At 40.6% G+C, this 17,569-nt stretch overlaps 1 protein-coding gene across 3 annotated transcripts; it reads left to right on the forward strand.

Annotated features, from left to right (window-relative positions):
- The first annotated feature begins 3,754 nt into the window (after nt 1-3,754).
- Nucleotides 3,755-17,168, forward strand: LOC135479536 (carbohydrate sulfotransferase 14-like). 3 transcript variants are annotated; one of them, XM_064759410.1, is made up of 5 exons: nt 8,283-8,388; nt 10,194-10,366; nt 11,087-11,236; nt 14,122-14,207; nt 15,674-17,168. In XM_064759410.1, the coding sequence occupies exons 3-5, from the start codon at nt 11,125-11,127 to the stop codon at nt 16,781-16,783; spliced, it is 1,308 nt and encodes a 435-aa protein (XP_064615480.1). In that variant the 5' UTR covers nt 8,283-8,388; nt 10,194-10,366; nt 11,087-11,124; the 3' UTR covers nt 16,784-17,168. The 3 variants fall into 3 exon arrangements, with proteins under 3 accessions (XP_064615483.1, XP_064615480.1, XP_064615482.1); XM_064759413.1 differs by lacking the exons at nt 8,283-8,388; nt 10,194-10,366 and adding an exon at nt 3,755-3,889; XM_064759412.1 differs by lacking the exon at nt 10,194-10,366 and having other exon boundaries at nt 8,296-8,388.
- Nucleotides 17,169-17,569: the final 401 nt, after the last annotated feature.

Genomic DNA, 17,569 nt, shown 5'->3' on the forward strand with positions numbered 1-17,569 from the left:
CGAGGTCAATTGGGTCACGGTGATGAGGCAGGAAGTGAAGTCAAAAACCACCAAAACTCTCAGCCTATAATAATACAATATGTACATGCATCCTTTTATCTCAAGTACTCACAAGATGACTCTAATCAAGATCTGAACCATTTTTGTAGGCGGATGCTGATTAAATATTTCCGCTCGAGGACACCAGTGGTGATGCTAAGCCTAAACATGCCTACGTGCGTAGCACATGCTTTAAAGGTCAAGTTTGTTAGTGGTGAAGTTTGTTAGTGGTTAGCACTGATACTACATGCGCTGTAAGGAGTGCGGTGAAATTGCTCAATCCTTGAACGTGGCACGTATTGAATATGGCCCTTTGACGGGTTTACATAACGACAGAGTAAGCTTAGGCCAAACCACACCTTTTAACCCGTAGCCCAGCATAGCCACTTTGTATACTAGGCGGTGTCAACAGCTCCTTGAGCTACGTCAAGCGAACAAACCTGTTTATCATTTTTCACGGACATCCGAGTATTTATGTTTTTTCTTGCGCCCAGACGCTTTGTTTGCGCATACTGGTTGTCTAGGCAACTGGAGTTCGTACAAAGGTCACGGTCTCATAAGTCCAAAACCAGGGCTTGTTGACGTTCACAATTAACACATGCTGTGCACATTGATCTGTTGTCCCAAATGCCCTGTTATTATAACTGTCCTGGTTCTCAGAGTAGGGTCCAATGTTGTTCATTTGACAATGTCTTCCAGTGTTATTTTTCGCCTCTTTCTTTGAAACTCTGTAGGATCGAGGTGAGGATACGGTTTGAAGGAGGGGGTCGGGTAGGGAGCGTGGTGTGATTGTCGGCGGGAACTGGGAGTTGGGTGACAAGAATCATTTGACATTGGCGCCTGTCAAGTTGTTCTGATTGTTTATACGCTTGTCATATACCCATAAGATCCAAAATGCTCAGCTATAAATTGCATTTTGCAGCTTTCTTTACTTTCCTTTTGTCAAACACCGTTAATACCGCATTACCCCCCCCCCCCCCACACACACACACACACACACACCCACACTGCGCACCGAAGCACCTAAATTTTAGCACAGCGGGGTCAACGGCACCACTAGCAGGGTCAAGCAGGGTGCGTCTTGTTAACCCAAGCGGGTTACCCTAATTTCGCATTTCAAGGGCTCCCGTGTTGAACGTGATTCTTGTAAACCCCTTTTATTTGTGTTGCATTCTACATGGTCAGATATTTAACACTGGAATATGCTGATGTTGATTCGTCATGAAGAGGCGTAATGTTGAAAACCAAGTGAAGTACTAAAAGCAGGTAAGCGTACACGATAATAATTGCCATGAAGATGTACATGTAGATGTGGCGGAATACGTGCATAGGTGCGGAAGTTGTGAATATCAGGTTGCCGCTTTTGTTGGTCGCTGTCGCGCTGTTCAGATAATTATTGTGAAAAGGAGATTATTTGTCTAAACGTGATCGAGCCTGTATGTCATAACCAAGGAGTTGTTTCAGATTAAATCGTTGAAAAAGATCAGATTAGAATCACGTTGTTGTTGCAGTTCGTTGTGCAAGATAATTACCTGTATATTCTGAACGATACATGATTAGATAGAGGCTTCAACACCTGGTCTCATTTTCAGGTGGTGCTCAACTAGGTAGGCTGGATAAGCTAGTGTCGCAAACAAACGTTGGCTAAATTCGTGATTTTACGGGTACTTGCTAGACTGAAAACACATCTTGTATATAGGCGGGTCTGTCGACTCGACTTATGCCGTTAGCAGTACAGCAAAATAATGTCTTTTTTCCGTGGTATTTTACGAAAGCCGCCATCTTATCGCGCAAAACATGTGTGATACCTTGCTCCGTCTTGTTCTAAACACAGTTATGATGTCAGTAGGCAGAGTAGGCTAAATGAATGTACCAGTCACAGTTATGAAAGGGTTATAACATTTCAGTATGCATATCTTGACGATTACATTCTGGCTTAGTAGCAGTGAATACTAGACCAGTACTAGATCACCTATTAAATTGCAATAGAAAACTCTTCAATTCTTTCTTACTTACCTGTGGCTTGAACACGGTGCAAGGGGGTTGAAAGCTGTATTTAACATTTAAGCATTTACATGAACAGTAAGAATAAAACCCTCACTGAGGGCTCACTGATGTATGCCTAAACTGACAGTAGGTTGGATTTCACTGGTTATTTGTGACCATTTGCGAGTCAGTAACAGGACCAAACGGCCACAATTTCTTGGCAAATGAACAGAGCAGCGCAAAACTTGGACGTGTTCAGTAATCAAACACAAAAAGCAACTTCTGTTGTTTTCATTCAACACAAAAATGTATTACTATTCAAACGTCATCATGGGGGAACAATGCTCCACGTTTCACTCGTGTCTAGTATAGGTAGAGAACTAAATAATTAATAGATAAAAAAGCCTTTAATTTAGAACATTTGTATGTATACTTACAGAACGAAGGGGGTTCAGCATGAAGGGGATAGTGTAACGACTGGTTGACCCCTATCAGTATATATCAGCTCGGCCGGGGCTGCTTACTTGCCTTCGGTAAGTCGTCTCAGTGAAGCAGCACTAAATAAAAGAGTGGTGGAAATCCGTCCTGCAACAAGGAGGCACATTGCACGTACATGCACCCTACTGATTCCTTCGTCGTCATATGACTGAAAAATTGTTGAGTACGACGTTAAACCCCAAGCACTCACTCACTCACCAATTTCTGCTGCACGCTGCAGTTAGTGAACCGAAGTGGTCTGACAGCCATGCTGTTATTCGGTGTTCATTATTCGGCGCATGAGCAGGGGCCTCTGTTGTGGTTGAGTAATCATTGCATGATTGCATGTTGCGTGGTGGTGTCAAAAGGCGATATAGTGCCGAGAGAGCATGCGCGATAACCTGATAACCTATCACAAGACTAACTGGTTAATCCACTGTACCAGTTTCGTACCTTGGTCATGGTTCAATTCCTTCGCTGCATTGGACGTCTTGCCTTGCCTGGCTGTAACAAAATATCCGCTCGATCTGGGTTATTTAGAAATAGAGAAATCGCCATACGCAAAAAAGGGAGGTAATTTTTCCATATGATGCTTTCTATTGACTTTTGACAAATGTTACCACAAAATGTAAGAATGCTGCAATGTAAGTAAACAGACCAAAAGCATGCTTACAGCTCACATGTCAAGAGTGAAATGTCTAAATGTTGGTGTTTTAAGGGAAACTCTATCCACTGTTGATGTTACAGTCACAAAAAGCCCTGCTTCTCACTAGCACCACCTCACGCAATAAACAAATATTCCGCCTTCGCAGTGTAAAAATGCACCTGGCGCAGGCCAGTGGTTTCATTTCGCGGGAGAGTTTCTCCTTCGCACAGAACTAAGCGTTGCGATGAAGTTGACATATTCTTGACATACCAATCAAATAATATTATTGTCTAACATTTCAAGGGACATTTAATCCCATCAAACCCGTTGATGAATTGCCGACTTTAAACATATTCGTTTTCTGTGACGTTTCTTAACGTTTCCTTTTGTCCCGTTATAGGCACGCTTGTTTTCTCGGAGAACAGCCACTTGGATACCATGGCAACCGAGTCTAAACATGTTTGTTAGATTATCAGCAGCGCACTGTCTTTAAGCAGATGCGGTCTGTTCTACCAGGATCTATAATGTACCTGAAAATCGATCGACATATTGACAATATGCCATTTCCACCGTGCCCATTTGTATCTAACATATCCCAGTTCTATACAACGTTCCGTGAGAACAACCAAGGCAATTTACACTACACTCCGGGTCTAATGCCCGGGCTGGCATGAGATTCTCTTGCGCTACCGGAATTACAGAATGCCTGAAAATACCGTAGGATCAGCTTTTCTATGGACGGTAAGTTTCTTCCCTGTATGTCCTTATTCCTTTATTAAATTCATTACTCCATTACAGCTTTTCTGTGTGTACATAGTAGTACATACCGGAAGGTATTTCTTCTACGTTGCTAGAGTGCTTGCTTTTGCAAAATAATTCGACTAACAAAGGCCCTTTCCCCGCGTCATTTTGATTCACATTTCTGTCTTAGAGTAACAATGACGTAACAGCCCTGTGAAACAGATTGTGAAGACGATGTAGATTTATAATTTATATGACAAACTTTCATACAGTGTAGTTTACCTGTACATATGTTTATTTCCCTAAACACATATTGGCCCTGTTCAAGCATTTACATAAACAGTTGGAATAAAACCGCAAATGAGTGCATGGGGGCCTCCGGATGGTCGTGGGTTTCCCCCGGGTTTGCCCGGTTTCCTTCCACCATAATTCTGGTGTGTTCGTGCCTATGGAACAAAGCACTATACCATGCTCTGGGCGACTGAGTGAAAACAGTACCATGCTGGAATATCATTTGTTCCGAGCCAGGACACCAGTAGTGAGGCCAAGCCTAAAAGAGACAAACACATGCACTGTGAGGAGCATTCGATACTGATCAATCGCTGCCTATTATTGATGACCCATCTTATTCAGCAGTTTCCGCTGTAGTCAGCAAAGCTCAATAGATCTGAACAGCTGAACTGAAACACTTTTCACTGAAGACGAAAAGCTATTGCATGTCATAACATAACTATTCTGTTATTGTCATTCTGTGAAATGCAGATATATGGTATTGTTGAAATCACTCTAAAAAGTTTACACAAAGCAACTCTTTTGGCGCACATGCTATATTCTACTTCATTTTGTATTGTTATACATCATTTATCTGAAAATATCCTAACTAAAGGAAATGTTACAAAGTCCAAAAAACACAGCTTGCTTTTAAACTATAAGCACACATGTTTCATCCAAATGGTATTAAAATATCTTTGTGACATTGTCTAAATGCACAATTTTTTTTTCAAACCATCACTATATACACATCGTCTAAATGGTGTTAAAAGATTTTTGTAACATTGCCTAAATACACAGCTTATTTTCAAACTATCACCATACACACATCATCGAAACGTTATAAACCGATTTTAAGTATGTCTACGCCAGTGCCAGTGGGAATGTATAAGTTGATAGTTTTTCAACACTTTTATTAGCAGTCAGAATAAAAACCTAACAGAGGTGAACTGACAAGAGGCCCTTCTTCACTGGTTACTTGCGACCATTTACCAGTTATCGCACTGTCGTCGTTGGCTTGCCTTCTCTCTCTTGTAGTTATAGTCTTTCATATTTATATTTATAGAATAGCACAAATGGCGTACTGTACTTTATCTATGCACTGTATGCTATTTTCTGAATGATATAGTTTGATTGTTGAATTATTCTACCTGGTGTATATATAAAACCTTTTGACGTCAGAAAACTTGTCTAACGAGAAGAGATCTCTCAACAAGAAAACCGCCTATCTTGGAAACACGCTGCCATACACATCACTTTCGCGCTTTCATTTCTTTAAAATGCCTCGACAGTGAAGATGTTCAAACACAACAACCAGTGATGTCTCACACTTTGGCCAACACCATGGAAGGATGGCTCAAAATTGAACAGAGTTTGTAAAATAGACGTGTGTATGGGGAATGACAATGTGAAACCATTACTGCTTTGTTTGAGTCCTCTTAACTTTGGGCAATTGAAGAACCAAGTGCGTGTGGGGGGAGAGGGCTCAACTGAACTGGCTACAAACCACAACTATTATCCTCTGAACCATCAACCGTCAAGCCCTCAGAGAACAGTACTTCACTCATAAAACATTATCTTACAACAGAGAACATTGCAGACAACATTTCCAGTGGAAAAGATACATGGAAAGCTTGACTTTCTCTTTGGGACTTAAGGGATTCAGAATTGATTCTGATTGGATGACAGTTGAGATAGGATTTCCTGGGTTAAATCTTGCGGCCTTGGATACGCTTGAATAAATGTACTACACCTAAAAATTCAGCTTAGGCTAGGCATAGCCTGGACTTTCCTATCCTTCACACCAGGCAGTCAGAATCGATGCAGTATCTTTTTTAAAAATGATTTTGAACTCTGTCAGTCCAGAAATTAAGTAGCCTTCTGTGGTGATATCAACGGTAATAGCTGTTCAATAACTTTACTGAGGGGAGAGCCCGAATTAGGGGCGCTAAGATCCTCCCGCGTTACCGTTACTTTCTTCGATGCCGTCATTGTCGGCTTTTTCCTTCCACTGAGGGAAGTTGTGCTTAAAATAAAGAGGTTATTAGCACTTTAAAACCCATACTCTTTGTTTTATTGCATCTTTTTAGTCATTCTGTAGGAGTACTGCCCAATGGGTATGTGTGGTATACCTTACTTGTCGTGGCTAGTCTCTACACTGGGAAGTAGGGGACTAGTAGTGTGATTTCGGTGAGGAGCAGCATAAAATTGTAGATTATCGTGTTGAAGAAACATTTCTGACTATTTCCATGTTTACTCGACCCAGCCGAGTTTACAAGCCCTGCTTGCATTTTAGTGGGCGTCAGCATATGACTGACATTGCTAAAGAGTATGTAGGATCTCGATTTCTGCAAAATGAACAGGCACACCTCTTCATTGCCCTTTATAATATCACCCTCGCAAGTGAACAAAATTTTAGTAAATAAATTCTCTTTTTTCAGACGGCCAAACATATAAGAATTATATAACTTTTGCCATTCAGCAATTCCGGAAAAAACAACTGTCCAATGAAATATAAAAAATGAACATAGTATTAGTTGTAAAATTCTTTTTGATCGAATCGAAATATGTACACATGGGCCAAAAATGTAACGCATAGACTGAAATGATCTATTTTCAAAATTTGTTCACACTTGATAATTAAATTTAATACGCGCTGTTCTTTCCTAGTGTCATGAAACAATCACCGGAATCACATTCATCCATAACTTTCAATCGCTAGGACAAAAAACGTGCAGCATCTGATTTGTAGATCCCAACTTGCCTCACTGATCCCGGGATCTTGGCGACAATAAGGTGATGCAATTGCGTACTCTTATTAAACAGTGCATGCGTCGCTCTCTACGTTCGCTTTACATCATGTCCATCAATAGCAAACTATGTACAGAAATCTTGAGCAACGCCGAGGTCACTTGGGTCACGGTGATGAGGCAGGAAGTGAAGTCAAAGACCACCAAAACTCTCCGCCTATAATAATACAATATATACATGCATCCTTTTATCTCAAGATGACTCTAATCAAGATCTGAACCAATTTTGTAGACGGATGCTGATTAAATATTTCCGCTCGAGGACACCAGTGGTGATGCTAAGCCTAAACATGTCTGCGTGCGTAGCACATGCTTTAAAGGTCAAGTTTGTTAGTGGTGAAGTTTGTTAGTGGTGAAGTTTGTTAGTGGTGAGCACTGATACTACATGCGCTGTAAGGAGTGCGGTGAAATTGCTCAATCCTTGAACGTGGCACGTATTGAATATGGCCCTTTCACGGGTTTACATAACGACAGAGTAAGTTTAGGCCAAACCACATCTGGTAGCCGGTAGCCCAGCATAGCCACTTTGTATACTAACGTATACTTAGGCGGGGTCAACAGCTCCTTGAAATTGGTTGCTACGTCAACCGAACAAACTTGTTAACCATTTGTCACGGACATCCGGGTGTTTATGTTTTTTTCTTGCGTCAACACGCTTTGTTTGCGCACACTGGTTGTCTAAGCAACGTTCGAGTTCGTACAAAGGTCACGATCTAATAATTCCAAAACCAGGGTTTGTTGACGTTCACAATTAACACATGCTATGCACATTGATCTGTTGTCCCAAATGCCCTGTTATTATAACTGTCCTGGTTCTCAGAGTAGGGTCCAATGTTGTTCATTTGACAATGTCTTCCAGTGTTATTTTTCGCCTCTTTCTTTGAAACTCTGTAGGATCGAGGTGAGGATACGGTTTGAAGGAGGGGGTCGGGTAGGGAGCGTGGTGTGATTGTCGGCGGGAACTGGGAGTTGGGTGACAAGAATCATTTGACATTGGCGCCTGTCAAGTTGTTCTGATTGTTTATACGCTTGTCATATACCCATAAGATCCAAAATGCTCAGCTATAAATTGCATTTTGCAGCTTTCTTTACTTTCCTTTTGTCAAACACCGTTAATACCGCATTACCCCCCCCCCCCCCACACACACACACACCCACACTGCGCACCGAAGCACCTAAATTTTAGCACAGCGGGGTCAACGGCACCACTAGCAGGGTCAAGCAGGGTGCGTCTTGTTAACCCAAGCGGGTTACCCTAATTTCACAATTCAAGGGCTCCCGTGTTGGACGTGTTTCTTGTAAACCCCTTTTATTTCTTGTTGCATTGTACATGGTCAGATATTTAACACTGGAATATGCTGATGTTGATTCGTCATGAAGAGGCGTAATGTTGAAAACCAAGTGAAGTACTAAAAGCAGGTAAGCGTACACGATAATAATTGCCATGAAGATGTACATGTAGATGTGGCGGAATACGTGTATAGGTGCGGAAGTTGTGAATACCAGGTTGCCGCGTTTGTTGGTCGCTGTCGCACTGTTCAGATAATCATTTTGAAAAGGAGATTCTTTTTCTAACCGTGATCGAGCCTGTATGTCATAACCAAGGAGTTGTTTCAGATTAAATCGTTGAAAAAGATCAGATTAGAATCACGTTGTTGTTGCAGTTCGTTGCGCAAGATAATTACCTGTATATTCTGAACGATACATGATTAGATAGAGGCTTCAACACCTGGCCTCATTTTCAGGTGGTGCTCGACCAGGTAGGCTAGATAAGCTAGTGTCGCAAACAAACGTTGGCTAAATTCGTGATTTTACGGTACTTGCTAGACTGAAAACACATCTTGTATATAGGCGGGTCTGTCGACTCGACTATGCCGTTAGCAGTACAGCAAAATAATGTCTTTTTTCCGTGGTATTTTACGAAAGCCGCCATCTTATCGCGCAAAACATGTGTGATACCTTGCTCCGTCTTGTTCTAAACACAGTTATGATGTCAGTAGGCAGAGTAGGCTAAATAAATGTACCATTCACAGTTATGAAAGGGCTATAACATTTCAGTATGCATATCTTGACGATTACGTTCTGGCTTAGTAGCAGTGAATACTAGACCAGTACTAGATCACCTATTAAATTGCAATAGAAAACTTTTCAATTCTTTCTTACTCAACTGTGGCTTGAACACGGTGCAAGGGGTTGAAAGCTGTATTTAACATTTAAGCATTTACATGAACAGTAAGAATAAAACCCTCACTGAGGGCTCACTGATGTATGCCTAAACTGACAGTAGGTTGGGTTTCACTGGTTATTTGTGACCATTTGCCGACGATTACACTGTAGTCACTGCTGTTGATTTACTCTATGCGCTGTGGTCTTTTAAAGTGGCAGATGCCTAGGAAAGCGGTTTGGCTTCTTTCCACCAATATATGAATAGCAATACCAATGATTTTAACAACATGACAAGTCATCAAGAGCGCCAGGAACGGTTTCTTAACAAGTTTGATTTTTTTGTGAACATTACATCACTATATTTATCAAGACATAAGTGCACATGCGTAGTCCCCGCAGATAAGAGAAATTCACTCACTAAGGAGGATAACCTAACGTAAATGCACGCCTTTGAAGAGCGTTATTTGTTTCCTGCTAATTTTTGTCTATATAACCTGTAAACAACTGCTCATGGATGCTTTTGCAATAGCAAAGATTGGGGGGAGGGGTAATAAGCCTTTATAGTTGATCGAAATGGAAAGTGGGCAAATCAAACTTTGTTAGGGACAGGAATGACGCCCCTGTTCGAACCTCCCCAGGTTCATATGTCTTAAATATTTTGGAAACTTGACTAAATCCGGAAAATTGTCATCAGAGTCAATAACAGGACCAAACGACCACAATTTCTTGGCAAATGAACAGAGCAGCGCAAAAAATGGGCGTGTTCAGTAATCAAACACAAAAAGCAACTTCTGTTGTTTTCATTCAACACAAACATGTATCACTATTCAAACGTCATCATGGGGAAACAATGCTCCACGTTTCACTCGTGTCTAGTATAGGTAGAGAACTAAATAATTAATAGATAAAAAAGCCTTTAATTTAGAACCATTTTGTATGTATACTTACCGAACAGTGCTCTAGTGTTGAGACAAAAATAAGCAAAAGTACATCGTAATGTTACACACCTAGCAAATCAGACGGTCATTACTCTTAACCTAGCATTTATCTGTTTGTAGGCTAATGTTGTTTGCTTTAAACATGGTATTCTGAGGAAAATTGCCAATTTCTGCTGCACGCTGCAGTTAGTGAACCGAAGTGGTCTGACAGCCATGCTGTTATTCGGTGTTCATTATTCGGCACATGAGCAGGGGCCTCTGTTGTGATTGAGTAATGAATGCATGGTTGCGTGGTGAGTACATTTCAGCTCAGGTGTCAAAAGGCGATATAGTGCCGAGAGAGCATGCGCGATAACCTATCACGAGACTAACTGGTTAATCCACTGAGTCAGTATGGTACCTTGGTTACAGTTCAATTCCTTCGCTGCATTGTACCTCTTGCCTTACCTAGCTATGACAGAATATCCGCTCCCCCTCCTTCAGCACACATTCTCATTAAAATCCCTCCCATCGTGCTGTTAATTTAATGTCAGGTTGCAATTAGTCATACTGTAAACGCAGAGTGACTCAGGTATGTGCTATTGTTTGGACCTATATACATATGAGCACTTTATGACGTGTAGGATAAAATGTTTGAATTATTTATCCATATGGCTATAAATACACGCGATATAAGAGGCAAAGTTTCTGGGTGTACGTTCACCTGGTATAGTTATCTGCCATGTGCAGTTATGCTTTGATCATTTATTATCCTTAGCATCACTGTGCATCGCTTGAAACAGAAATTGGTTATTTAAAGCGACCCTTGCGGCTGCGAGAGGAACAAGGGCATTGCCCATATTTGTACAGGACAAGCCGTTCTGATTCATGTATGTGACCAACATAATACAATATAACAGACGGTGTAATACGTTGTAGACTAAGGCTCCATCAAACCTCTCCTGTAATTTTTCAGAAACTACCGGGATGGTCGGAGGTATATAGTATGTCATCACAATTTTCTCTGTTTGCAGATAGTTGAAGCCTGGTACCGTGGAGGACATCAAGGACTATGATGGCGTCCTGTCGAATGTGGAGACGGGTGGCAATCTGGGTGGTGGTGGGTCTTACTTACTTGGCCATTTTTGTTAAATGGCAGCTTAACGAAACGTCACCTTCTGTTGGTGAGTAGTCAATGATTTTTTTTAATCTCCCAAATGCAGATAACATAGTAGTTTTGTAGCAAGCTATTTAATGTGTGTAAGAACAGTTCTAACAATGACGTGTTATGCGTTATTAATTACTGAATAAAGTATGGCGCATGGAGGCAGATGACATTTTCTTTTCCATAATTATTTGTGCTCATCGTTTCTGTTACTCGACAGGCATGTACTAAATAAGGCTCATTGATTAGCTTTTTCAACACACATTCTCTTCACATATTAATTCTGCAACCAAACAACTTCCGTGTTAAACCTTGCATACATTACCAAAACATTAAATTCTCCAGATATCGTTTTGTGTGGCATTTGTGAATATGAAAAAAATTGTACTGGACAGTTACGGGTACAAACAAGCTTATCTTTTAACAGTAAACAGTTCACGACAAGTTAAAGATATAATTTTTTTTGGATTGGTGTTTTACGTCGTACTCAAGAATATTTCACTTATACGACGGCGACCAGCATTATGGTGGAAGGAAACCGGGCAGAGCCCGGGGGAAACCCACGATCATCCGCAGGTTGCTGGAAGACCTTCCCACATACGGCCGGAGAGGAAGCCAGCATGAGCTGGACTTGAAATCACATCGACTGCATTGGTGAGACACCTAGATCATTACGCTGCGCTAGCGCGCTAACCAACTGAGCCCCATTAAAGATATAAAATTTATTGGGGTTTGGTATGGCGGTTGTGCGGGTCATACAACCATTCCATCCTTAAAATGAACACAAACGATGTTAAACAAAACTATTCAGTTTACCTCTACTATAAGTTCTGGCATATGTGATGTATACTTACTTTGCACGAACCAGTTTAGAAAATTGATTTAAGTATTTTATTCCAATTAAACACTATTCTCAAAAATTGTTCATGTATACCATGCCGGTCAGTCTTACTATTAAAGGAATCTGATTCCCAGGGGTAAACCGATGAACCATGGTAACTTCCTAACGACATTCCCGATATGTGACGTACAAACATGACACCTCACCCAATCACATTATACTGACATCGGGAGTAACCATGCTCTAACCAAGAGCACCAAGCGAGGCAGCAACAAGTACCATTTTTGTTTTTTATAACCCGACCAGGGTTGATCCTAGGCCTCCCGACTTCTAGACTGACGCGGTAACCTTTGGGCCAACGAAGCGGCCTGCCAGCTATTGTAGTTGGCAAGTGATCTGGCGATACAATTTATTTATTTATTTATTTATTTGATTGGTGTTTTACGCCGTACTCAAAAATATTTCATTATACGACGGCGACCAGCATTATGGTGGGAGGAAACCGGACAGAGTGAAAACCGGTGAAAACCTACGACTATCCGCAGGTTTATGCCAGACCTTCCCACGTACGGCCGAAGAGGAAACCAGCGCACTAACCAAATGAGCCAGGGAGGACCCCTGGCGATGAGGTGTGACATAATTAAACACAGTCATCACTCTTACATTTAATATGGGATTTGATATTAAATTTTACTGCAAAATGTCTACGATCCGTTCACAGCAGTTCTCTCTCCATTTGACAGTGGATTTGCATATATCACCGATTATTTTGTTCGATCACTTACTATGGTGTAACCTTCACTGTCAAACGCTGCTAGTCATTTCGGGACTGTGGTATTTGTATGGCGATTCCTGATTTGGCTAAAAATACATGTAATTTGGTCGGCGAAGGGGTCGATCTGTGAATTCACAGTACATGAACAGCATGGCATGAACCTCAGCTCACCAATGAAAGGCGACTGTCTTAGCCACTTGGTCATGACTCTCTCCTTACTCACTCGTTATGCAGTTTAGAATACACTAACCAGCATACATACAGAGCTCACTGTCTTAACATAGCCCAAACCAACGACCTGGGTAAATACTCTGACGTAGAAATGTGATATTATTTGTGCAGTGTCAGTATTTATGAACTACAAAACAAACTCTGAAGGCGTACTCGCACAGCCGATGAGGTCACATAGCTGCCAGAGATAAAATAAATGTGTTAAGGTCATATATAACACTAAAACTTTAAAAAAAGGCCGTCACACTTTAGGCAACTGGTGTCGCTACTGTTTCGAATTTAACCTCGACTTTAACAGTAAAATTTAAAAACCGCTTGTATAAAACAATGTTAAGAACCTTCTCAGACTTTTGTTCTGTCCACTAGCCTTCAGTCCAGTTTTCTGTAGGTCTTATTTACCTTAGCCCCCCCCCCCCCCCACACCCACCCCCATCTTGTTTTATGTATGACCTTGAATTGGTTTAAAGGAAATCCTGTACACGACAATAAAATGTTATTTGTGGATTTTCTCGCGATAGTGTCCATTAGAGGAAATCCCAAGAAGTTGCATGCTTATCAGATATCGGTACACTGTATGCTCAGAGCCAGGTGTCTTCCGTTGTCACGTTGCTGCGATAACAAAAAATACGTATTCGGTTTTAATTAGTGCCATATATTTACATAGTTTATTTATTTATTTGTTCAGGTTGATTGTTTTACACCGTACTCAAGAGTATTTCACTTAAACGACGGCGGCCATCAACATGGTGGGAGGAAAACGAGCAGAACCCGAGGGAACGTCACGAGCATCCGCAGGTTGCTGATAGACTTTACCAGTAACTATTGGTGAAGAAGTCATGCATCCTGACCTGGACTTGAACTCACAGCGACCACATTGGTTGTATTTGTCAAGGTAAATACCGATGCTCTAGAATAAAATCCATAAACCAGACCGCCGTTGTTTTAATGAAAATAGTCTGATCATCTGCATCAATCACGCAAGTAAATGAAACAACCAAGGCAAATTATACATGGTATCATTTTTAAAATGATAAATTTAACCTTTTCCGCATTTCAGAGATAATTGTAGAGAGGCCCAATGAAGAAGATGCTGGAAAATCTGGTGAACATCATGAGAAAAGAGAAAACGACGCTGTACCTAAAGTAAGTACATTGCTAGGAGCATCTCCAATTATAGTATTATATTGTTAAAGGGAAAGCAATTGTAAAAATTAAAGTCAGCATCAGTAGAAAGGCGACTGAAGGAGGTGTTTAAGAATATCTTTATCTTTTGGATTATTTCACACCGAGATAAATGCAGTTAAATACTTTATGGGCCATATGTATAATACATGTCCTCATGACCTCAGAGCGACCTCCTACTTTTAACCTCTGAACTTTATTATGAAATCTGATTTGTCATTCATGTTCCGTATTAACACTTGCATCACCAAATACTTAATTCTGCACAAATTACAAATTTCTGGCTCTTATCACGTTTGAGTTACAGGCCATAAAATGTACATAAATTCAAATCAGAAAAATTAGCTATTGGCTTATACTTTAAAAAAGCGATGAATATACACAAAAATACATTTTAAAAGAATCCGCCCATTTGTTCTTGAAAAGAAGATGTTTAAAGATTTTGAACGGAATCAAATATGGCCTTCAAACCTGCGATTTGCAGTTTTATACTAGCACATAAAAGAATGATTTTAATATTTCGAACACGATTTTTTTTGATTGGTGTTTTACGCCGTACTCAAGAATATTTCACTTATACGACGGCGGCCAGCATTATGGTGGGTGGAAACCGGGCACAGCCCTGGGGAAACCCACGGCCATCCGCAGGTTGCTGGCAGACCTTCCCACTTACGGCCGGAGAGGAAGCCAGCATGAGCTAGTCCACTATGTAAGGATTGTCAGGAACAAGAGTCCTTATGGCATATATTGTATGGACGTAACACTGGTACTTATTTTTGTCAAAAATTAGTTGATTGGAGGTCTGCGGACATCTCTGCTATTATGTTCAGAATGCTCTCCGAGAGAAATATCATATTTGGCATACATGGTATGGAGAAGCAATCATATAATACACTGTTCAACTATTGTATGGCATCAGAGAAATAGTACATTTACCAATGTAAACTGTAATATAGAAACTGACATATTTCAAAAGAAATCGGTAAAGTTTGCATGCTATCTAAAAAATTAATTACAAAGACATAGTAACTGATTTTCAAAACTATGTATATAGACATATATTTCTACCCTACACAGTTCTTACATTCTATCTTTGTCATTCTTTTCAATATATAACACCATATAACAGCCATATCCAGCCGTAGCCATACGGACATTTTATAAATCTGTCATCCTCTTTGTCATCATTGCCACTCATTGCAATATGAGACTTACAGTGTGTACAACTGGTGTAGAACATTGATTGTAAATGTGCTAATGCATGTAAAAAGCATTTTCGTAAATGACTCTATATGAACATACATATTGTATGTACGTGAGCCGAAATAAAGAAATGAAGATGTGGTTTGCAACAAAAAAATCAGGAACAATGTGCTTCCAAGCTAAAAGTTGATATATTTTAATGTGATTTTTGTTTACTTTAACAGTACGTAAAGGCTGATGTAGAAAGATCAACTATTTACGATGAACGGCGAGAGAAAATGATACAAGCTTGTCGTGAAAATAGATACAACGGGCGTACATTAAATGCAGCAAGCACTGACAACTTCTCCATCGATAGAAAGAATGGAATCGTCTATTGCGACATTCCAAAAGTCGCCAGTACATTCTGGAAACGGGTGCTGCAGATAGCTTCCGGTAAACGACAGAAAAATGACGTGTTCGACATCCCAGCGCGCTCAGCGCACGCCGGCCTTCTGGAAACCTTCCAGAAAAAAGGCTTTGATGAAATCCACCAGGTTTTATCGACCTCAACTAAGTTTATGTTCGTACGTGAGCCTTATTCAAGATTAGTTTCTGGATACATTGACAAAATATTTACACCTAGGCCCGCTTACAGGGGATTGCGGAACGAGATAAAGAACTTCGGGATTCGTGGTAACAAGACAAAGGTTGTCTCAGACTGTGCTCTTGATATTACCTTTACACAGTTTGTCGTTTTCTTGGTGGGAAAGATAGCAGAAAACACTTGGAGAAATGGGCACTTTGTTCCCATGTATGATATGTGTCGTCCGTGTGAGGTGCAGTTCGACATCATCGGTAAGATGGAGACTTTTAACGAAGACGCTACGTACATTTTCAAGGAGAAAGGATTTCCGGCTTCGATTCAGCTGGACGATCAAAGGAACGACCTTGATTCTATCACTGACATCGTAGACAGCACGTTCGCCGAAAAAGAAGGTATGGAGAAATGCCTACCCTTTGGTAAAGCTCTGGAGTATGTGTGGAAGAAGGCGGTGATTCGAGGTATACTCAGCAAAGAGGAAAGTATGCCCAAACGTTTCATAGACCAATCAAACTTCTCAAGAGAAGACTTCAAGAAAGCCATGGTGGATGCTTACCATCGTTCGAGCAAAAACCCTGATCGCATGAACAACCGAAAAGAGGCACTTGTAGAAGCTATACGAAGTGTGCCCAAGGACATCCTGCAGAAATACCGAAAACTGTTCCGACCTGATTTTGAAATATTTGGTTATGACATGGAAGAGCCGCAAATATTCCAGGTTCGTCAGCCAAAACCTTTCTATTTTGTGTAGGATTTATGGCAGCTTGACAGACAGAGTTGTGAAAACTAGTGCTACATCTAATATGTATCTTTTCAGACGTGCAAGATATCACAATTCAACTGTACATAATACATATATATTATATCAATGTACAGCCGGTGTGTAAGGAATTCTTTTGAATTTTTATTGCTTTATTGCTTCGGAACATGTTATTGTGTATCCTAAAAGAAATTAGTCATGTATTTGACGGTTAGTTTGTATTTGAAGCGAGGCTCCAATCGACAGGCCGGCCATAAATATTCTGCAACAATATTACACAGGATATAATACTAGTATTGTGATATAACCAACTGTATCATCGAACATTATCCAATGCCTAAGAATATTTATATTTTTCTATTTCCCACGGACAACAAAACACAACTTCCATTATTCACTAATAAATGTGTTTGATGTATATGCGTTAATGATTGGAGTTTTGTGCACAGTAGGATTTATTTATTTAACTGGGGTTTTATGCCGTACTCAAAAACATTTGCAGTAAGAGAGGCTCTCTGTGCTTCTCATTAGTGCAGTACGGTCTTTCTCAAATACGATCCATCTAAAGCGGTAGAAGGCCTATTGAGCCTGCAATCGAAATTTTACCGCTGACAGAGGATATCTTGTATTCACCACTTTATGCCATCTCGTGCTGTTGTCTGAATGCCCTGGGCTGAGGTGCTGTTTAAGCTGGGAAATTCAGAATAATTGTTTTCAGGAAACAGTTACATTCTGAGAAAGAGAGATTCGAATGAGAGCGCGAGATTCAGACACACG

The sequence above is a fragment of the Liolophura sinensis genome, chromosome 12 (genome assembly GCF_032854445.1).
Source record: "Liolophura sinensis isolate JHLJ2023 chromosome 12, CUHK_Ljap_v2, whole genome shotgun sequence".
Lineage (NCBI taxonomy): Eukaryota > Metazoa > Mollusca > Polyplacophora > Chitonida > Chitonidae > Liolophura > Liolophura sinensis.

Excerpts from the sequence above, each read along its gene's own strand:
- LOC135479536 (XM_064759413.1), top strand. The coding sequence starts at position 11,125 with ATGATGGCGTCCTGTCGAATGTGGAGACGGGTGGCAATCTGGGTGGTG. Across the intron at positions 11,237-14,121 it reads CGAAACGTCACCTTCTGTTG|AGATAATTGTAGAGAGGCCC; the intron begins GTGAGTAGTCAA and ends TCCGCATTTCAG. Across the intron at positions 14,208-15,673 it reads AAAACGACGCTGTACCTAAA|TACGTAAAGGCTGATGTAGA; the intron begins GTAAGTACATTG and ends TTACTTTAACAG.